At 47.1% G+C, this 22825-nt stretch overlaps 1 protein-coding gene and 1 long non-coding RNA gene across 2 annotated transcripts; both read left to right on the plus strand.

The window, feature by feature from the left end:
• The first annotated feature begins 1132 nt into the window (after positions 1-1132).
• Positions 1133-18303, plus strand: nup98 (nucleoporin 98 and 96 precursor). Its single transcript, XM_007578726.2, has 35 exons — positions 1133-1304; positions 3001-3110; positions 3529-3624; positions 4245-4430; positions 4496-4635; positions 4788-4895; positions 5226-5406; positions 5486-5643; positions 5717-5854; positions 6667-6802; positions 6873-6965; positions 7087-7224; positions 7299-7432; positions 7516-7703; positions 7785-7904; positions 8612-8789; positions 9172-9283; positions 9365-9478; positions 9568-9706; positions 10609-10786; positions 10868-11029; positions 11938-12153; positions 13049-13181; positions 13248-13483; positions 13561-13745; positions 14160-14431; positions 14513-14770; positions 14878-15035; positions 15107-15247; positions 15317-15465; positions 16245-16466; positions 16724-16965; positions 17034-17188; positions 17678-17795; positions 17890-18303. Exons 2-35 carry the CDS (start codon positions 3032-3034, stop codon positions 18087-18089), a joined length of 5463 nt encoding a protein of 1820 aa, XP_007578788.1. The 5' UTR covers positions 1133-1304; positions 3001-3031; the 3' UTR covers positions 18090-18303.
• A 1347-nt stretch (positions 18304-19650) lies between these two features.
• Positions 19651-20736, plus strand: LOC103156603 (uncharacterized). The gene is made up of 2 exons (XR_478161.2): positions 19651-20161; positions 20258-20736. It is a non-coding gene; the product is annotated as an uncharacterized LOC103156603 (long non-coding RNA).
• The last annotated feature ends 2089 nt before the right edge of the window (positions 20737-22825 follow it).

Consider the following 22825-nt stretch of genomic DNA (forward strand, 5'->3'; position numbering starts at 1 on the left):
AACAGTTTCTGGTAGCGCAGGCGATAAACGTCAGGGGCCTGGTGATTCGTTAGGGGTCCGGTAATTCGTTAGGGGTCCGGTAATTAGCCCCGCCCCCCGGCCCAACGCTGACTTGTTCCGCTAGTGAATCTGGGTACAGAACGGAATCACAACTCAGTGTTGTTAACACATAGTGCTTAAGTTAAAACGTGATTAACCCTCACCTAAAAGGGGTTGTGCTGTGGTGGCGCAGGGGTTAAGCACAACCCACAGTGATTTTCTACTAAGTGAAACAATCTTGTATTCAAGCTAATAAAAGCTTGAAAGCCTTTATTTCTGTTATTTGATTGTACACTTGCAAGTGATGAAAACATGGCATTTAAAGTTAGAATGTTACGTCAGACCCTTAAAGCTTCAGTTTGTAAGTTTCATAGAAAAAATAAGCTTTTACATATCTGTTAAAGCTGTTACATGTTTCTACAGTATGTTATTTGACTGCTCTTCAGGGTTGCTAGATCTGACTGATAGTTGCAGCCCAAAAGAAGTTCAAATTCAAAATCAAAAGTCTTTTATTGATCCCAAAGGGAAATTAAATGTTTAAGCTCAGTTTGATTTCCATTTTACAATACTACTACATAATGACACTTGATCATTAATGACTGTTAAACATGATGTCATGTTTGACAGACATTTCAAAAATAAATAAAATAAAATAAAATCATTGCAAGAACATGGCATTTTATTAAAATATACAAGTTTTGGGCTTTTCTGCCACACAGTGACAATATTTCAAATACATTTTCCTATGAACACTTCCTAAAAACCTGCCAAATGTTGTGAAAAAGAGCCCAAATTTTAATGACCTGTTCATTTCATTTTGTTATTCTTTGCCTTCATGAAAAAAACTCTACCCCACCCTGGCCCCCTGATAAATTTGTTCTAGAACCGTCACTGAAGAGAATACAGAGGCAATGATCAACATTCTGAAAAGTCTAATCTTCTTTAAAACATGAAAAATAAACGTAATTAGGAATAAAATATTTGTTTCGCAACCAAATATTGTTCTGAAAATAATATTACGGTGAAATGTACGCGTTTAGCGTTCTTGTTTTCGTAATTATGAAAGCGCTCCTTCGACGTCATCGCGTATGAAAGTGCGTAGCAACGTCTGCTGAGCAGTTTTCCCTCCTCGTTGACGGAGCTAGCCGCTCCTTGGTGTTTAGAGACTCAAAGTTCTGACGGAGAGCTCTCCTCACTCCATATCACAATCTCTGCCGGAGGAGGTTCGGGCGGCAGACCGAACTGTCGCGGCGGTTTCGGCCCAGGTAACTATTAGCCAAACATTAGTTGTTTTTCTACACTTTACTCGCTCCCGTGTTGCTAATGCCGTTAGCATTGACCTGGTTAGCTAACGTTAGCGTAGCGCATTTAGTTTTAAAATGTGTCGCACCTTTAAAACCAAGAAGCAGCAGTAGCGTTATATGTAAGAGCGCCATTAGTGTTTTTCTGTGATAAGATATTATTGAAACAATAATTTCTGATCTGAAGTGAAAGGTGGCGGATATACCAAACGTGTTTATGAGCTACAGCTACATTAGCTGATCCGGTCTCACCCAGCTGCAACTAGTTGAGTGATCTGACAACTAGTCAAAACATGTCAACAACTTAGGTTAGTTTCCGCTTCAAGGAGCGAACTAAAGCTGGCAGTTCAGCCCGGAGAGTCGCAGCTGGAGCTGGAGGATGTCATCGGGCGTCCTCCATCCCTGAAGGACCTGCAGGTCTTTCTGATGCAAGTTTATCATATTTTTGTTTCTTACATCAGAGGTTCTTTTATAATTTTAAAGACTTTTTCTGGACTTTCTGATGGTCTTTGCCTCGTTAGATTCACTTCAACTCATTATCAAGACTTTCAGAACATCTTGACAATGATGTTGACTGAAACCATCAACACCGTGTCGCTCCGGCCTCTGCAAAGCACTGAAATCCGGGTCGGTTTCCCGATTGTTCCGGGTCAGTGGAGACCCATACCGAAAATTAAACACAAACAAATTGTTTTCCAACTAAGAAGTGTTTCTGAGCTTCAAAGCCTGAATCAGAGATGATTATAATGCGCAGCATTATTGGAGGAACCTTTTTACACGTTTGAGTCTCCAGTCGGTTGTAAATTGGCCTGTCATGATGATGAACCGTAATTATTGTGATAAACTGTAAAATTGTTGTTTTTGAGAACATTTTCAAGTGATATGTGGATAATGATGTAAGTTTGTCCTGTGAAATACCAACAAACTTTAATTCTGCTAAGACAGCAGTGGAACTGGAAGATATTTTAAATATTACTAATAAAACAGAACAACCAATATTAATAAATAAAAACCACACAAAACCAAACCATAACTAAAATAGATTATCTCTATAAACAAAATTTCCCCTTGAAGTGGGTCTTATGTAAAATTTACTTGTTTTGAATGTTATATTTTATGTTTTTCCCTCATCACAAACATTCCTGGATTGTTTCTTTGATTCTTTTTTTTTAACGAATGTTTGAGAAATCTTTTATTCTCATATAAATATATATTTATTTATATGGCCGCTCTTCTGTTGATGCGAGGAGCGGCCATATTGGATCATGAGGTCAACCTAACCAGATAATCTGGCTCCTGGAGGCGTTTTTATCTTATCATTTTCTGTTTGTTTTTATTCTAACACAATTTGTAACTTTTTAAAAGGTGCTTTGTAAATACAGTTAACCTCTGAACTTTAGGGAAACAGCAGAGTTAAAGGAGCTCTGAGCAAAGAATCAGATTTAATCATGAATGTATGTTTAGTCCATTAAATCTGCTGGATGGAGAAGAACTGGATCAGGTCAACGGTGATCATAAAGTCCAGAAGAGAAACAATTTCTGAAGACTTCAGGAGATTTTTAAGTCTTGTTAATTTCAACTTTGATTTCTTTAAAGATGTATTTGTTAGTAAAAGCTAGATTTGAGTATGAATGTTGCGTTTTGATGTTTGTCTCAACAGAAGATCTATGAGTTCCTGCTAGAAGGTCAGGATGTTCAACAATTCGTTTGGGACTCCATTTGGCGGTGGGACGGGTGGCTTCGGCTCCTCTTCTGCCTTCGGCCAGCAGAGTAAGTTGGCTCTTCATCATTAGATCAAACCAACAGTGGCTCACAGTAGATCGTCCTGATTGGATTCCACATGGAGGGTCTCAACCTGATTGCCTCCAGATCATGTTATTATTGATAAAATCAACTCCTCTCTTCCCTTCCTGCTGGTTGTTAATCAGTCAGCAGCTCTTTTCTGCCGAGTCCATTAACAGCAGCTACAGCTCTTCCTCTACCAGAAGGTGGCGCTAAATCCTGCTTAACATGCTGCAGCTCTGGGTTTCCCGAGGAACCGTGTAGCTCCCTGACAAAAAATGCCAAGGTGTTTTTATGTCCAGACCTGAATGCTGATGTTCCAGTTTATCTGGATGCTTCAGGTTTTATCGGGATGTGTTGAGTTTTTATCAGGATTTTCTCTTCTGCCCTCTTCCTCTCCAAACAGACACGGGTTTCGGTGCAGCAGGAGGTTTTGGGACGTCGGCATTCGGGGCGACCACCAACACCGGAGGATTGTTTGGCTCCACGCAGAACAAACCTGGTTGGTTCCTCCGTCTTTCTCTTTGCTTCTGAGTTCGACCAGAACCTGAAGTGGAACCTGACCGTGTTTGACTGATGGGAAGATATTGGTGTTTTAATGAGAAGCTCTGATGTCTGGATGCTGCTTGAAAATCGTATAATTCTGTGATTTTTGAAGCTTGCCATTCATTCAATTAATAGAAACACAAATGACACTGAAACTGAAAGCAATTATCAAAATTACAGTAGAAGCGTTTATCATTTATTTTTAATTACGAATCTTGACATTTTTAAAATCAGCTTCATGTTAACTGGTTTCCCAAAAATCTGAAATTAAATTCAAATATTTCAGTTGAGTTCATCTTAATAAATTAGAGCTTCTGATGATTATTCAGGTCATTCTGCTGATTGATTAATCAGATACAAAATCTCCACATTCTGCAGATTTTTTTTTATTTGGCCACTGAAACCTTTTTGTACAATATCAGAAATGGGTTAAAAAGCAAATAAAAACTTGAGGAATTCCTGAACTGGTTGTGAATCCTCAGAGCAGCTTGAGTTTGTGTCTCAGCTCTGACGGAGGTGCAGAGTTCTGAGTCGGGTTGGTTTGACCCGGCTGTGTTTTTGGTCCCGCCCCCTCAGGCGGTCTGTTTGGGTCCAGCACCTTCAGCCAGCCGGCGACTTCCTCCACCAGTACCGGGTTCGGGTTCGGCGGCGCCACCGGGACGTCCACCAGCCTGTTTGGAAACACCGGGACCGGAACCAGCAGCGGCCTCTTCTCCCAGCAGAGCAATGCGTTCGGCGCCAACAAGCCCACTTCCTTTAGCAGTGAGTGTCCTGTGGCGCGGCGGCGGCCGGGTTTTGACAGGTTCTGATGAAAACTCTTCCCTCAGGCTTTGGGACCAGCACCAGTAGCAGCGGTCTGTTCGGCTCCACCAACACCACCACCAATCCATTCGGCGCCTCCAGCTCGCTGTTCGGAGGCTCCGGCTTCGCAGCCAATCAGCAGCCAGGAACCACAGTGAAGTTCAACGTGAGTGTTCAGGAGGCGGGGCCAGCAGGAAGCGCATCATGGCTGCTCTGCTCCAGTTTCTGATTACTTTCATGTTTTAGATCAGGACAGAAGGTAAAATGGCCGCTTGGTGCCATGGTAACCGTTTTAACCTCCATCTGAAATCTGTGCAGCCTCCAACAGGAAGTGACACGATGGTGAAAGCCGGCGTGACCACGAGCATCAACACCAAACATCAGTGCATCACCGCCATGAAGGAGTACGAGAACAAGTCTCTGGAGGTGTGTGTGGCTGCAGCCTGTTACATGAAATCAGTTTAATTTCTAAGTCAGAGTTTTGGTTCTGCATCGACGTGATTCTGGGGAGAAAGCGGAGCAGGAAGTGATTTGGTGACGATCAGAGGAGCTGATTGGTTGGTTTGTTGCATTCAGACCAGGACGGTTTCTGAGTTGGAGCTGCTGATTCTGGATCAGTGCCGCTCTGGAGAACTGAATGTGGTTCTGCTGGCGGTTCTGATGAATCCTGTCGGATCGTTGCTCCATGCTGGGAACCTGCATCTTTTCCTGTTGTAATGATCTTCTGAGTTTTCTCCTGGTCTCCATCGAGTGCAGGAGCTGAGGCTGGAGGATTACCAGGCGGGCAGGAAGGGCCCCACCAACCCCATGGCGCCCGGCGCCGGCGGCCTGTTTGGCGGGGCCACCCCCACCTCCAGCGCCTCCACCGGACTCTTTGGCGCCACCGCCTCCAACTCCAACTTCAACTTCGGGGCCAATAAATCCACGTTTGGACCCGGTGAGTCCTCAGTCGGGTTCTGGTTCTGTTTAGGAAATGGTTCAGTCCAGAGACGCTGCCTGCTTCTATCTCCTCACAGCCACCGGATCCTTCGGAACCAGCACCAGCAGCCTGTTTGGCCAGCAGAACCAGCAGCAGGCCAGCAGCCTCTTCAAGCCGTTTGGCGGCACTACCACCACCCAGAGCTTCAACTTTGGCAACACCAACACCATGGGCCAGCCCAACACCAACACCATGGTGAGAGCTCAGTGTCCAGCACACCTTCACTGCCTTACTCTGCTCGACCTTTGACCTGTGGCCGTCTCCCCAGGGTTTGTTCGGCAGCACGGCGGCCTCTCAGCCGGGCGGATTGTTCGGAACCACCCAGACCAGCACCGCCACCGGCTTTGGGACCGGTTCTGGGCTGTTTGGCCAGTCGAACGCTGGCTTTGGAACCGTTGGCACACAGGTACGGGTCACGACCCAAAAACCGCTTTTAATCCACCAACGACCGGGCAGAGTGAGCTGATTCTGATGTTTGTGACCAAACTACACCAGATATCGTCTACAAAAGACAAACAATAAAATACTATTAATATATTTTTTACACTTCAATTAAATCTTAATTTATTTGTCGGTATCTATATAACGCTGGTCACATTTCAAAGCAAAGTAAATCTAACCTGAAATGCACAACGAGGAGTCAGCATATTGGTATGCTTCACTGAGTATTATAAATATCCTCTGGGATTAAGTTTTCTCATATTTTCCTTAATTCATCCGTTTTGTTTAGTAATTCTTTGCTTTGCTGGTTGTGATTGGTTATTTATCGAAGCCGATCGACTGTTTACAATGAATACTGTGGATGAAAACGTCTGATTGGCTCCTGTTGTGGTTCATTTACATCAACTTTATAAAGTTGAAGCACAAATGCAGAGCCAAGCGCTGCCAGAACACAGATAGTGAGTGAGATTTAAGATTAAATTTATTTGGTATGAACAATCTACATGAATTATTTCTGTAAATGTGTCAGAATTAAGCACGTTATTTTTTTCATCTGTTGTTTCTGGAAAATGCTCAATTCATCCTGATAAAAACAAACTAAATGATTTAACCACACAAATTTACTCAATAAATACAGTCAATACAAACGAATAAAAAAAACAATGAAACTGTAGTGCAGACGAGCCGCGGGCGCCATGTTGTTTTTTTGTTCACATAGATCTATGCTCTCAGATCTGTCTCCTTCCTGCTGATGGTTCTGTTTCTGTCCTCTTCCAGCCCAGTCTGTTCGGGAACAAACCCACCGGGTTCGGAACCGCCACCACCAGCGCTTCGTCGTTTGGCACCAACACCGGACTCTTTGGGAACAAGCCCGCTCTGACTCTGGGGACCGGAACCAACACCTCCACTTTCGGTGAGCGTCCAGGGTTCTGCCGACCCGCTCCGGATCCTTCTTCCTCCTAACTCCCTGTCTCTGCCTCCAGGTTTTGGAGCGAGCCCGGCTGGAGCAGGACTCTTTGGTAACAAATTAGCCACTGGTGGACTGGGAACTGGACTGGGAGCCAACTTTGCGACGGGTACCGACCCGGAGCAGAACTGCTCTGGAATACGAATCTCTACAGATGAAATATTTGCTGATTGAATGTTGAGATGTTCTGATTGGGTCTGTGCAGCTGATCTGTGCCGTTTGTCCCGCAGTCGGAACGGGGACCACTCTGTTTGGAAACACCCAGAACAAGCCGGGCACGGCGCCGGGAACCCTGGGAAGCTTCGGCACCGGCGGCTTCAGCGGCGGCAGCAGCAGCCTGGGCTTCGGGGCCACACAGCAGCCCGTCGGTGAGCCGCCGGTTCCGGATCCGACCCGTTTCCCCAGCCGTCCACACACTCTATAGATCTGTTTCCTGTTTCAGCGCTGACTGACCCGAACGCCAACGCCGCCCAGCAGGCCATACTGCAGCAGCAGCTCAACGTGCTGGCCTACTCGCCGTACGGCGACTCGCCGCTCTTCAGGAACCCGCTGAGCGACCCCAAGAAGAAAGAGGAGGTGAGTGGCGGCGGCGGCATCATGGTCGCCAGGACGACCACTTCCTCCTTACATTTGATCTGTGATCTGATTTCGGGTTCCAGCGTCTGAAGCCGACCAATCCGACAGCCCAGAAGGCGCTGACCACGCCCACCCACTACAAGCTGACGCCGCGACCCGCCACCAAGGTCCGGCCCAAAGCGCTCACATCGTCCGGCACCTCCAAGTCGCAGCTCTTTGACGGTCTGGACGACGACGAGCCGTCGCTCACCAACGGAGCATTCGTGCCCAGGTGCCGTCTGGTCGCCATGGTAACCAGGAGCGCGGCCGGTCGGACCCGTCCGTCTCACGCGGTTCTGTTGTTTCTGCGCAGGAAGAGCATCAAGAAGCTGGTTCTGAAGAACCTGAGCAGCAGCCAGTACAGCAGCAGCAGCCTGAACAAAGACAGCGACGACCTGGCCTCGCCCTCAGAGTATCCTCAGAACGGACACAGGTACCGGAACGACCCACAGGTTCTGTTCCAACAGCAGGACCGGCTCGACCCAGACTGACTGAACCAGTTTCACTGTAGATGAAATAATAACCTGTAAATGATCATTAAGTGAACTTATTGATATAAAACTGAATCAGGACGGGTAAGGACAAGTTTTTCTTTTGATATTGCAACATCAGTGGGTTTTATAGAGTCTTTATGCTGCGTTTCATTTCAGAATGGAGGAGTTTGATTGGTTCGTCTGCTTTACCTTCATTAAATTGTTTTAGACTTAAACGTAGCACAGATTGTTCACATAGATCTATGCACTGACATCAGTCTCATTCTGCGTTCTGATTGGTGCTTTAAATAAAACTCTGAAATCAGATGCAGGGACACGGCAGCCAGACTGGTGGAGGCATCTTCCTCCTTCAGTAAAGAACAGATGTTCAAACTCCCAGATCCTCCAGGAGTTCAACTCCATTTTAAATATCCAGAATAAACAAATAAAACAACAAATAAAATGATTTATGAAGTCTCTGGAAACAAAATTATTCTTCAAAAAAAAAAGACCGAAGTAGCAGACTGAAGACTTTTATCATTCAGTTTTTTGGTAGATGGAGAAAAACGATAAATCATGAAGTGCAGGGAGACTTTCTGTGTGTTGAATCTCAGCGGGTTGCGGTTGAAAATGAATCAGTTCTGTTAACGTTCTGCTTGTCCTGCAGCCAAGTGGAGGACGACGAGGTTCCAGGTGTGAGCGGCCGGGCCGACGACAACCCCGAGGTCACCCAGTTCTACGTGAACCCCATTGCCAAGCCCATCCCGCAGGGCCGCGCTCAGCCCAGCCTGCAGGACACCATCAGCGACCTGAACATGCACAAACAGCCCAGGAACGGCCTGGAGGTGAGCAGGTCACGCCGTTCTGCTGGTTCACTGTTACCAGGCCCAGGTCCACATGTTGGATCAGATCTGATGGAGCCGGACGCAAAGACCAGCTTCTGATTAACATGAGAATCTCTGAGAGGATCGTCTGGTTTATTTTCAGCTTTTCAGGTTGTTTAGATTAGAGATGAACCGATCCACCAACCAATCCACTGTTTCACTTCTGATACCTGAGCTTTAGTATCGGCTGATGCAGAAAAACAGCTGGTTGACTTAAAACTGTCCTTTTTTAACATGAATGTCCTGAACTCCAGATTTATTTGATAACTGCAGCAGCATGATGTCGCTCAGAGCAGGAAGCATAGAGTTAGAGTGAATAGATCTGCCTTTCTTGTTCCCCCAGCTGAGCAGCGACGACGTCTCTGCGTCCTTCGGTGATGACTCTCTGCAGGAGGACAGGGAGGAGGAGGAGGAGGAGCAGCAGCAGGAGGCCAAACCGTCTCCTCACCCTGCAGGTCAGAGCCTGTCCCTGTGACTGCGTTTCCCATCAGCCCCTCTGCTGGGTGGGCGGGGCTAAGCGTGTGTTCTGCTTCCAGGCATCGTTCTGAACCGGGTGGGTTACTACACCATCCCCCCTCTGGACGACCTGGCCGAGATGCTGGACGAGAACGGAGAATGCGTCGTGGAAAACTTCACCGTTGGCAGGAAAGGTAGTGTCCAGATCCTCCCAGATGAAATGTTCCTGAATGAATCCCATTGGTTGGGTGACTCTGAGCTGGATGCTGATTGGTGCTTGCAGGTTATGGCTCTGTCTTCTTTCCCGGAGAGGTCAACCTGACGGGCCTGAACCTGGACGAGATCGTCCACTTCAGGCGCAAAGAGGTCATCGTTTACCCTGACGACAAGAACAAGCCGCCGGAGGGGGAGGGGCTTAACCGGTGAGGCGGAGCCTAAATCTGACGCTTTATTTCTAAAGCTTTTCCAAAAGAATCCAGAAACAAATGTAGGAAAAAGATATTCATTATCTGTAGCTCATCCACTAACCTTTGAACTCCAACAGACTGAAGGTTTCTGTTGATTTATCTGTTAATACTGGAGGTGGGACTACTTTAAATATTAAAAAATGCAGTTCCACTGCATTTTTTAATATTGTTTAAAATCAACTGTATTTATAAAGCTATCAATACAGTTGACTTATAGCTTTAATTAATCACATTACTGACAAAATGAGCAACATTTTCAAATCAAAATCATTTTTACAGCTAAATTATTGACTAAACAGCCATCAGAACTAAAAAAAAAAATCTAATTGTTTATTTTTATGGCACATTTCAGCAACAAGGCAGGCCAATGTGCTTCACATCACAAGTCATAGAAACAAAAATTATTTATCATTATTAATGTGTTCTTCAGGTTCAAGGTGTTTTTTTTATCTGTTCATCTCCACAATTTCTCATTCTTGGAGCTTCTGTAGAAATGTGATTATAGATGCTAACATTAGCGTTAGCAGCTATATGTTTAGCATTGAGGTGCTATTTTAGGCTAGCATAGCTTTCTGACAGGCTAAGTCCTTTTAGCACAACTTGAACACACCGATGGTCTCTCCCAGCGTCCAATCAGATCATTTGAAGCAGAAATTACAGAGAAGCTGGAGACGAAAGATAAATGGACTTGATGTAACTAATCAAAGCGTCAGACTGTGTGACTAGCCAACACTAGTGTTGGCTAGTCACTGTGTGACTAGCCAACACTAGTCACACAGTGACTAGTATTGGCTCATCAGACGGTTCGGTTCAGTCCTTGTGGCGTTTCCCGTCCTGACTCTGCTTCCTGTCTGCAGGCGGGCTGAGGTGACCCTAGACGGCGTCTGGCCCAACGATAAGACGACCTGCGCTCAGATCCGCAGCCCAGAGCGACTCGCCGACATGAACTACGAGGGCCGGCTGGAGAAGGCCTCCAGGAAGCAGGGCGCGCGCTTCCTGGAGTACCGACCCGAGACGGGCTCCTGGGTGTTCGAGGTGGGTCCGGTCCCGTCCGGTTCAGTCCGGTAGAACCCGCAGGTCATCAGGGAATCTGACTCCGCCCCCTTTCTCCTCTAGGTCAGCCATTTTTCCAAATACGGCCTCCAGGACTCGGACGAAGACGACGAGGTCCCGCCCAAAACTGACCCCAAGAAGCTGAAGACGATGATGTCACTTCCTGCTTCCAGGCTGCAGCAGCTGCTTCCTCCATCCCAGCAGCAGGTGGCGCCGCAGGCCCAGGTAGAGCAGCCTGTGCCCCCCCACATTCCTCCTCTTCCTCACTCTCACATTGATCAGATTTTCTCATTTAATCTGGTGATAAAATGATTTAGACCGGAAGAAGCAAACTCACATTTATTATCATTGATTGTTATTATTTTTATTATTTATTATTATTATTATTACTAGTATTGTTTGTTTTGATCTGATCTTTTTTCCTCCATGTGCCTTCAGAATAATTAAGATGTAATAATTTAGATTATTTTGCAAATTTTAATCTGATGTATTAATAAAAATCTGGATGTTTATTCCAGTCAGGAGATTTACCTGCTGGGTAAACAGAAATTAAATCCTGACCTGCCTGGTGGGACGTGTTTAATGTTTACTGCAGTCCAATCATAAATGCTTTTATTAACCATAAATTTGTTTTTCAGCTGAAATTTAAAAGTTTTGATTTATTAATGAATGAATTGATTGTAAATCAGTATTTTCTGTCTGACTGATGGATGTTTCATCATTTTTAAATGTTGGTGGCTGTGTTGCTCCGGGTCTCAGCTGATCGATCCGGTTCTGGTTCTCATCAGAACCAGAACCTTTTTACTTTTTCTGATGCTCCTGGTTCTGATTCTGGTTAAAGGCCGGATGCGAGTTATTTTCCTGTTAGTTCTCAAATGAAGGTGAAATTAATGCGACTTTTTAACATGAATGTAATTTCTATTTTCTGTTTAATAAAGTATTAAAGATCCTTTCAGTTTCTCTGTTTAGTTTTTTATTTTAAGTCTGAAATGAATCTGATCCTCTAATCGGGTCGATGTGAGGACATGTTGCAGGTTTGATCCGGTTCATCTGATGGACGCTTGACCTCTGACCTCACTTGGTCTGTCCAGAGTTTCTCCGTCCGTCCTCACGCTCTCTGTCTCTGTCTCCAGTCCACCGCTGTGGATTTGGCGAGCGGCGTGGCGGAGCTGGACAGCGACATGGCCGACATCACGCAGGGCGTCCCGACAGAGAGCATGCTGGGAGGAGAGGAGGAGGACAGCGAGCTGCCGCTAGTCGACATGGAGACGGCGGCGCTGACGGACCACGAGTCGGTGGCGTGCAGCCACATCCCGTCCACTCTGGGCATCAATCCGCACACGCTGCAGGTAGAACCGCCAAGCCGCTCCAGACGAGAACCGCAGGAACCCGGAAAATAAAAACCGTCTCAGTAACGAAGCTAGCACTGCAGTTTCTGTCATGGGGAAAACACACGATAACCTCATGATTATCACTGATCTACTGACGCTACCTGAGAAATATTTTCATGGAATTTTGCAATATTTTTTCTTATCAAAATCTATATATAGAAATAAAAAGATGACAGACTACACACAAACTTTATTCATCCATTCAGGAACTTAAACATCTTGATTTTTATTATTCACCAAATCATTTGTGGATTATATCTGGACATACTGCCACCTGCAGGTGGGAGTTGGCATCACTTGAATCCAATGATTCTGACTGTTTATGCTGAAAATTTGTAATAAACTCTGGAGTTTCTCATTGTAATTTGGAAATAACAGCCAGAGGACGCCGGACATGTGAAGGGACGGGATGGTACTTCAACTATTAACCTGGCTTAATCTGTTTCCACTGTAAACTAAGCATAGCCTGGTGGGGGGCTAGTAAAGCCTGGAGCCCCGCCAGTCTGATGATAAAACTCAGTTATTGGTGTGAAAAATCCTGGGATCTGCTGTTGTGAATTTCTGCAAAAACCTGTAAGGGCTAACGAGATAAAATGGTTCCACATTCCTGTAAAAGGAGCCAACTGCTGTTGGCTTCTTTTACAGGAGCTGTTCTCCTTGGAAACAGGAAGTTAGCCAAGTTAGCTACACATTCTTATATCTCTTTCTGTTTTCTGACATGTTTCCAGACGTAGTCGGTTGAAGAACCAGAATCTTGTTTCCTTTTTAAATGTTTCGTTTTGGTTCAGCTTAAGAGGTGCTGAGGCGACTGTCAGTTATCCATCTGAGCAATCAGATTACTTTCTGTTTCCAGATCATGAAGGCGTCTCTGTTCACTGAGGACGAGGAGGACGGAGACATGTTCCAGCCTCACAGAGCGACAAAGGCGTCCACCGACGTCTCGTCCCCTCGGCTCGTCCTGCCAGGCTCTCAAGGCCGTCCATCTGGTAGGAAACTCTTCCTCGCGCTGATGAAGACCTTCCTGCTGGTTTCTGACCTTCCTCTCTCTGCAGTCGGGGGTCTTCTTCAGGCCCGCTTCACCTCCGGCATCTTCCCTCAGCGCGTGGACGCTCCTCTGTCCCGCGGCTCCCCAGCGGCAGCAGACCCGCCTCGGCCTCCGCAGTGGAAGAGTCCAGTCCCCACCCCGTTCCTGCTGCCGGCCCGGGCCCCGGAGCCCGCCATCCGGACGGTGGGGGTGCGGCGGCTGGGCGGCCCCGTCCCTCTGAAGGAGTCTGTCACTCAGGGGAAGGTCGGTTCTGGATCACCGACTGAGCCACGAAACTTCAGCAGGAAGCTGTAACAGCCTGTTCTTCTGCTGTCCTGCAGGGGGCGCTGCTGATGGACACCGGCCTGTTCGCCACCCGCTCCTTCAGAGTGGGCTGGGGTCCCGGCTGGACCCTGGCCCACTGCGGCAACCGGCTCAGCACACAGACCGCCAACCAGACAGAGCTCCAGGAGCAGCGCACCAAGACGGACTTCAGCTTCCTGCACAAACCGGCCCGGACCAAACCGTAAGGAAAAACTCCTGAACGGGCTGAAAAACGGGCCCAGTCCGCTAGGCGAGCAGTAGCTAAGAACATGTTAGGTTCATGGTGACGCAGAAGGTTCTGCTGCAAGTCAAACTGTAACCCCGTTTCTCAGGAGTTTAGTGACGGTTTGTAGCTGCAGATAATCCAGCAGGTTTACAGGAAGCCCAGAGTTCATCTGTTGGGTTTGATTCCTAAAATAAAATCCACTTTATGACCTGGAACAGCGTAGAACCCGCAGTTAGAACCTGCGGTTCCCCCAACAGGTCGGAAGAGACTTCCTTCTTTAAACCATCAACCACCATTTAAGGGCCTGATAGAGCAAAGGTTAGGTTTAGTGGGGACATTTCAGAGGGTTCTCTCTAAGGTCAAAGGTTAACCTGAGCTGTGTGTCTCCAGGCTCGCTGAGAGCCCCTACAAGGTGGTGGTGGAGCAGCTGGTGGGGCTGGAAGCTCTTCAGGGAACGAAGATGATTGAGGAAGAAGAGGAGGAGGAGGAGGAGCGGCATGCCGTGCTGCAGCGCCCCCTGGAGATCAGCCTGAAGCACAGCACCGTCAGCGTCCCTGAGGGCGCGTCCTGTCCGCTGGTGGAGCCGCGGCCCGGTGTGGCGGCACTGCATGACTACGCCGAGTGGATCAGGGAGCTGAGCGCAGAGCGCGGCGATGCAGACCGTGAGTTCTGGTTCGGTGATGGACGGTTTGTCTCCGCGCTCCGTCCCTGACCTGACCTGACCTGTCCTGTCCGTCCCACAGCCATCCTGGGCCACTGGGCCGAGGTCTGGACGCTGTGCGAGGCCCTGTGGGGCCAGCCGGACCCGGACGCCAGCCCACTCGACGACTACCAGCAGCAGCTGCAGCGCCGCCGCGCCTTCTCCGACTGGCTGGCCCGCGGCGCCGCCCGCAGGGTGGAGGAGGTGGCACTGGCGGGGAAGGGCCGCCACACGGAGGCGCTGTTCAGCTACTTGACGGGCCGCCGCGTCAGCGAGGCGTGTCAACTTGCCCAGAGGGAAGGTTAGTGGAGCGGACAGAACCTCGGGTTCTGATGGAGACCGGCAGAACCTGATAGTGAATTTAAACTGGAGATATAAACGTGTAACCATGGCGATGTGTGCATTTAGGTGACCACCGCCTGGCCCTGCTGCTGTCGCAGGCCTCTGGATCAAGGGTCTGCCGTCAGCTGTTGGACTTGCAGCTGGCCGACTGGAGCCGGACGCAGACTGACCTCCACCTGAGCGAGGAGCGGCTGCGGATCTTCGCCCTGCTGGCCGGGAAGCCGGTGGGTTTTGTTGGCCCGGAGCCGTCCTACCTGCTGCCCGGTTCCGATTCTGAATGGTTCCATCTCTGCAGGTGTGGCAGTCGTCCGGGTTGGCAGTGAATGTCTGCTCAGAGCTAGACTGGAAGCGCTGCCTGGCCGTCCACCTGTGGTACCTGCTGCCACCCACCGCCTCCGTGGCCGACGCCCTGGCCGCCTACGAAGCCGCTTTCCAGGTGAGTCCCGGCCAGACCCGCCTCTCTGCCGGGTCAGAACTGCTCTGATGGTTCTGTTGCCCCCTTCAGGGCTCCAAAGAGGCTGGCAGGTATGCCTGCATGCCGCTGCCGCCGTACCTGGAGGGGTCACCACCCCTAGAGGAGGAGGAGGAGAAGGAGGAGCCTGAGCGGCCGCTGCTCGACCTCTGCTTCCACCTGCTGAAGCTCTACAGCGACAGGTAAACCTGAGGCACCAGAACCGGTTCTGACTCACTGCACTGAACCAGTTAGTACACAGTTGTCAAACTCCAGTCCTGGAGGGCCACAGCCCTGCAACTTTTAGATGTACCCCTGCTGCACCACACCTGAATAAAATAATTAGGTTATCAGCAAAGCTCTGGAGAACTTATCTACACAAGGAGGTGGCAATTAAGCCATTTCATTCCAGTGTTTTGTAACTGTGGCACATCTAAAAACTGCAGGACAGCGGTTGAGGACTGGAGTTTGACACCCCTGAGTCAGTAGAACCACCTGAATCAGGTTGTACCTTTTCCATTTAAACGGTTTAAAGTCGATTATTTAAAACCTGATCTGTGTTCCTCAGATCACCTGATCGGTTTGACCTGCAGTTCCTGTTAAAGGGCCGGTATCATGTTTGAGAAATCCTTTAATCAACCATTCAGCTGTCCAAAATGCCCAGGTGGACTTAGCCCCGCCCTCAAATGCAAAGCTCCTCCCCCACTCAGCTCCTTCAGACTAGCCAGCAGCCATTAGCAAACATCTGCTGTGCTCATTATAGGAGCTTCTGCTCAGAGCAACGCTGGTAAAAATGTTAAAGGGTTAATAGAGGAGCTATGTTTGGATAACTTCCTGGAGGCGGAGCTTCAGAGGGAGCAGGAGTTTCTTAAAGAGACAGTGGCCCAATTTCAGGGACTTCAGTAAGGAAATAAATTTCCTGGAAACCCCATAGTACTGTTCCTGTAACAATCCGGTTCTGTTGACCCGTTTCCTCCTGCAGACTGTACGGCTTGCAGCCGCTGCTCGACCCGCTCACCGTCACCTGGCGGCGCCTGGACTACCGGCTCAGCTGGCACCTGTGGGGCGTGCTGCAGGCCCTGCGCTACACCCACCTGGCCGCACCGCGGCAGGGCCTCGTCCACGCCGCCTACGCTGCCCAGCTGGAGAGCGCTGGCCTCTGGCACCTGGCCATCTTCATCCTGCTGCACCTCCCCGACCACAGGTCAGAACAAGAACTGGGTCTGGACCCGCTCTTACCATCCCAATCACAGAACTGGGCTGGTATTTCTGCCATAATGCTCAGCTGAAACCTTTAATGTCCAAAGGGGACGATAAATCTAAGCTGAATAAAATCTCCTGCGGAGTTCCACAGGGCTCCGTCCTCTTCAGTGTCCAGATGTGAACAATAAGCTGCAGCATGTCTAATGCATTATGAGTTTCCTGTGGCTGCTGTACAATCAAGTTTCTTCTTCTCTGCAGGCAGCGGGAGCGTGCCGTCAGGGAGCTGCTGGCGCTGCACTGCCCCCTGCTGGAGACGGAGGAGTCGGCCCGCAGGGAGCGCTTCCTGACTGACAGGCTCCTGGTTCCGGAGAGCTGGATCCACGAGGCCAAGGCGGTCCGGGCCCAGCGGGACGGGGACCGCCACCGCCAGGCCCTGCACTTGTACCGGGCCGGACACTGGAACCAGTGCCACCGGCTGCTGATCCAACACCTGGCCTCAGGTATGCTCCGCACGCTGGACCAGTCCAGCTCACGCCACGTCACGTGACTCAACCCGTTTCTCCCGCAGACTGCATCGTCAACGACAACCACGACTACCTGCTGGAGTTCCTGGAGGGCCTGGCGGTACCAGAACACAGCGCCAGCATCCAGGACTGGGACACGGCTGGCAGAGTCTACCTGGACTACATCCGGGTCATCAAGTCCCTGCAGGACATCCAGCAGGTCGGTTCGGTTCTGGCCTGGTACTGTTAACAGAAACGACTTCACTCTGATGTGGCAGTGAAGTGGATCAGTTTGTGAACTTTATAAAGTTCATTTAAAGACAAACTAAAACTGCAAACAGCAGAAATGATGTAAGATGAAGAAATACTGAAAACATCCAGGATGTTGAACTCTGAGCGGTGATAACAGCTGCCGCTAACGACTCATTCAGTCATCGATCGATCGATCGATGACTGAATTACTAAATATAATTTTTAATGCTTAATTCAAAATGGTTTGTTCAGTTTCTGCTTCCTGGCTGCTCTGTGTGGCTTTAGTCAGTTTGTCCAGTTAACCGTCAGTCCGTTACTAAATTAGTTGACATTTCAATAATCGTTTGAGCTCGGTTGCTGTTTTTTGGTAATTCTGCTAAACTATAATAACCTGTATCGGCGTTGTCGGGGTAACCGTTGAGGATTGTTTGTGTCTAACGTGGTTCTGCTGTCCCAGATGGACAGCTCCGGCGCCGGCTACCAGCTGGAGCGGCTCTACTCTGACGTGACGTCGCTCTGCGGCCGCATTGAGCTGCTGCCCTGCCGGACCGCCAGGGACCACCTCGCCCAATCAGGTGAAGGCCGGGAGCCGGCCAATCACAGCTCACGCTGCTCTGAAGTTTCAGGGTCATTCCCTCTGATCTAAGCTCCACCCTTCCCCCTCTGCAGAGATGGCGAAGCGCGTGGCGAACATCCTGCGGGCCGTCCTGAGTCTGCAGCAGGGCGACGGCGCCGCAGACCCGCTCAGCATCCCACTGGCCCAGTTGGCGCCGCACATCAGCCGACTGCCCATGCCGGAGGATTACGCTCTGGAGGAGCTGCGCGGCCTGACCCAGTCCTACCTGCGGCAGCTCGTCGTCAGCCAGTGACCCGGACAGGAAACGCTCCGAGTCCCAGGTTGGACCCGACGCCATCAGAACTCCGGTTCTGATCGTCAGGCTGGGATGAAACCGGCTCATTGAGAAGTTCAGACAACTCAAAACTGGACAGAAAAACCTGGAGACGAGTTGATTAGATTTTCTTCTCTCACAGGAAGTTTCTTCCTACAGGATTTCAAAATAAAATCAGAACATTGACACATCAGGAGAGACCCAAATGGATCAGAACCAGCAGGAATTTAAAGTCAGGTTTAAAAACCCTGAATGGATTATTGGTTCTGTTGGATCCGGATGTGTGAATGAAATGGATCAATTATGAAACGGCGTCGCCTGACCCGATCAGAGGCTCTTTAAACTCAGAGGTTCTATTTTTTTAGGTTTTCCTGTTGAAGCGCTAAAGTTTCCCCTCATGGTTCTGATCCGATACGCCGCTGTCGGAACCGACCAGGAAACACCAGAACTCTGGGTCTAAGAACCGAGCTTCTTTATTGAAAGTTTGTTGCCATTTAACGACCCTGTCTGTGGTTGCCATGGTTACACGGATGGACTCTGCTGTGTGTGTGTCTGTGTGTGTCAGTGTGTGTGTTTTCTGCTGCTTCGTTGATCATATTTTTAATAAAGTTGAAGTAGAAATAAATAAAATGTCCAATGAGTTTATTTCCTTTAAAGAATCAACTCAAACATTTGGTTGTAAATTTTTAATAAAAAATAATGTTAGTGAATAAAATAAACTCCAAACGGAAACACATGTGTGGATATTTGATATGAATTGTAATGTCAATAATTTTATTGAACTAGAATCCAGAATCATCTAAATGGACAAAATCACATGAAATATTTAACATTTTTCTGCAGCTGCGATGATTTTAAAAACGTCTTTAAAACATTTTTCAAACATCTGAGACAAGTTTGATTTTACTGTGGAGTTTTTATCATTCAGGGTCAGAATTTTACAGACAGATGAGTAAAAAGTCAAACATGATGAAACCATCTTGTGAGACGTTGACGTGGAAATCACCATCTTTAAAGGAACGAAGAAACAACCATGTGAGGTCAGAGGTCGTTTACAGATGGAGTCTGATCCCTGCAGCAGAACCCTCTGGTACCTGCAGAGGTTCTGTTGGCTTTTAATCAGATTTCTTCTTCTTGAGTGTCTGAGACCCGGCGGCCTAAACAAACCAGAATGCATGAACGAAATATTTATCGTGAAATAACGATATCTGAAACACTTTCAGACAAAATCCTATTTTCCGTCTAAAACGTCTGTTTGAGGCTCATGGTGAAGCGTCAAACAGGATGTTCTCAGACAGACACAGAGTCACAATAAGACGTAGAAGTGGACCTCCTTTGGTCTCCATCATGTGGAGCTGGCGCTGGTCAACCCAGACCACCAGAACACCATTAACCCAGTCACTGCATGAGCAACACGGTTCTGACTACGTCTCCATGGGGTAAAGAACAGCAGGAGGCGCCGTTATCAAGCTGTGACTGATCATCAAGGTCACGTCACTGTAACACGGAGAACTGGAGCCGTGTGAAGTTAGTTACCTCAGGCTGGGGGCTCGGCTGCCTCTTCCGCTTCGAAGGTCTGCCAGGACTCTGCACGGTTTCTCCACCTGCAGCTCCACCAGATCTCTGCTCTGAAATATTGAAAGAAGGTTTTTTCATTCTTGTTTCATTCATGTGTTGTGAGATGTTAAAGAACAAAGAACTGTTTCACTGATCAAATGGGTCAATAGTTAGATATCTGTTGAACTTGTTAGGTTGAAAGTCAGTAATGCAGCCAGTTGATTGCAAATGTTTATTCCCATCATTTATGTTTACTTATTTACTCAGTTCAGGTTTAGATTTTGAAAGCAGGAGTTGTAACTATGATAAGTTCACTCAGCATCACTGTTGATTGGTTAGCTCTGTGACGTGTGTGCAGGAACCAGGAAGTGTGAAAATCTGTTTCTGAACGTTGTCCTTCTCCATCCTGCTCTCTGATGAGGGAAACGAGGAGAACCGGGCCCACAGCGGGTTTATCCGCCATCATTATCTGCTGCTATGCTAACTTATAGCGGGTATTTATACTGCTCTGATTTTTATTCAGTCAGGTAAAATCTCGTTTTTCTGAATGAACCGTTTCTGAACTCACCGTTTTCTGTCTTTTTCTTCAGAGTCTTCACAACTTCTAGTTTCCTCAGCATGGGCTGCAGCAGGTCCTGGATCTTACGATCCCCCTTGCAGATATGAAGCACATTCTCGTTGATTTCTTCGATGGACTTCTCCAGCCCGTAGTGCTGGATGATGATTTGAGCCATTTCACCTCTGGGTCTTTTGCGCTTCTCCTGCTCGGGGATTTTGTTTAGATACGTCAGCATCCGCTTGTACTGATAATCTGTTAGTTCCTCCAGGATCGAGCTCAGTTTTTTCCCCCATTGTTTTTCAAGTTTGGTCACCTGAACACAAACACCAGAACGATCAGAGGCCAGAGGTAATATGAGACGTCTACTAGGTTTAGTGACTAGATTGTTAAACTATGTGAATGGAATGAAACCCTCCCCATAAAACTGAATGCTGTTCCTCTTCCTCCTGACTGGTCAGCGAGCAGAGACTTTGAACATTATAAAACCTTACAATAAATACTGTTTAGGAATATATTCTTTGTCTGATTCTCTGGTTTTTGAAACTGTTTTTCCTCACTCTTTGCTAAAGAAAATGTCCACAACACTTCTAGAGAGAGAGAAAAAGCAAAAGAGAACAGTTTAAATAACAAATAATGTAAACTGGAGAGTAGTAGGAGAAGAAAGTGGAAAAGTGGTGAGTTTGTAGCATCATGACTACAGGAACAGCTCAGATGACCCCGGCTAGACGGTCAACTGTATCAAATTTTCCAGAAAGTTTTCCTTTGGAAAGTTTCAGACAAAGCCTCAGGAAACTGAACTGAAGGGTGAATCAGATTTTCAGCATCTGGATGAGATATTTCTACGACGGAACCGACTGAATTCACCAGGATTTAAGGACAGCAGAGAATCATCAGCATAACATTGATCCCATCTGATGATTATTCCTGTCATACTAACAGATCTATTTGCACACTGATGCATATTTATGCTCTGTAGTTTAAATTAGGGCTGATGCTGCTGCTTCAGTTGGTCATTTAAATAAAACTTTAACTGTTGATCAGGAAACAGTTTCTACCTGAGCTTTTTGTTCTGTTATAAAGTGAAAACCAACAATGCAGTCGGTTTCCATGATGTGCCTTTAAATTTCAACCAGCATTATTGATTGATTATCAATTACATTCTTAGTTCCTTCTGATATTTAAACCAAGCCTTTAAAATGGGTTTATTTTCTCCACAGTGTAATGTTAATCATTCAGAAAAACATGGCAGACAGAAACGGATCAGCAAACTTTCAGAGAGGAAAAACGAATCTGAAACCAGTAAAAACCATAAGAACCAGTAAAAACCAGTGTTTGAACTGGTCCAGCTGTAAAACTCACCTCTTCTTGATATTTTTTGCTCATTGTTGACGAAAACAACACAAAAATTGGGAAGTCTGGAAGCTGAAAGTTCCTGGTGACAGAAAAACAGACTCAGTAGAAGTTTCTCCAAAAGCTTCAGTCTGAAACTTTTACTAATAAACTCGATGCAGAAACTTTAAACTGAGACTTTCTCTCAGGTTAAGCTTGATTTAAACTCAGACTGGAGTTTTATTCCCACAGCAGAGTTTTAACTCCCTCGCCTTTATAAAATATTTTTGTTCTTCTGCTTGAAAAGCAAAGCAGTAAACACCCAGAATGATTCAGCAACAACAACAACAACAGTCTGTGAGCAGCTGGGATTGTTTAATAGAGTTCAGCCTTCAGAGAATCAAAGGGAAAAGAGTCACTGAGGTTCCAAAATAAAATACTTTTATTCCTTAAGATGAATCTGAAGAACTGTTTTAATTAAATTATTTAAACTATTTCAGTTTAAATAATTTCACTATTTATTTCAGTTTCAACGCCTCATTAAAGTCTTTACTCTGAGGAAGAATTTCGGTTCTTGGCTGACATTCTTCTTGGTTTCAGTCAGAACCAGAACCAGACATGGAGAAGCTGCATTCAGCTTCTGTGCAGCACAGATCTGGAACAAACTTCCAGAAAACTGAAAAACAGTCGGAACACTGAGTTCCTTTAAACCTGAACTGAACACCCACCTGGTTGTTACTGGTTCCTCAGTTGGTGACTGTCTGATGTTTTATGATGTAAATCATTTGAACTGATTTTTTACTGAAATGTTTTAAATTAATGTTGTTGACCTGCTTGTCAATCCTACCACAGAATCTGGATATAATCATTGAAAACCACACAACAGAAAAGTTCAGCACATAAAATGTGTGAAAATGATCTGTAAGAACAGAATGACGTCAACTTATTCTTTCAGCCAAAGTTCTGTTTTCTTGGACCTTCAGTGACAGAGAACGTCCAGAGTTCACTGGAACATAAACATTAACACCAAACATCTTCATATTACAATAAACTGTGCGGCTGTGATAAATCACTAATTGTTGAGATTAGGATTAACTCCTCACAGGCGGCTAAACAACAAAGATATCCTTTGGATTTCAGCAGATGGACAAAGTCATGATTAATGATGGTGGGTGGGCTGCTGCGTTTAGGCAAAGAAACGGTTTAATGTTCAGTGTGTCAAACGCCTGCAGGCGTGCTACAGCAAGTCGTCTGAACAGTTTTACTCCTG

The sequence above is a fragment of the Poecilia formosa genome, unplaced genomic scaffold (assembly GCF_000485575.1).
Source record: "Poecilia formosa unplaced genomic scaffold, Poecilia_formosa-5.1.2 Scaffold490, whole genome shotgun sequence".
Classification (NCBI taxonomy): domain Eukaryota; kingdom Metazoa; phylum Chordata; class Actinopteri; order Cyprinodontiformes; family Poeciliidae; genus Poecilia; species Poecilia formosa.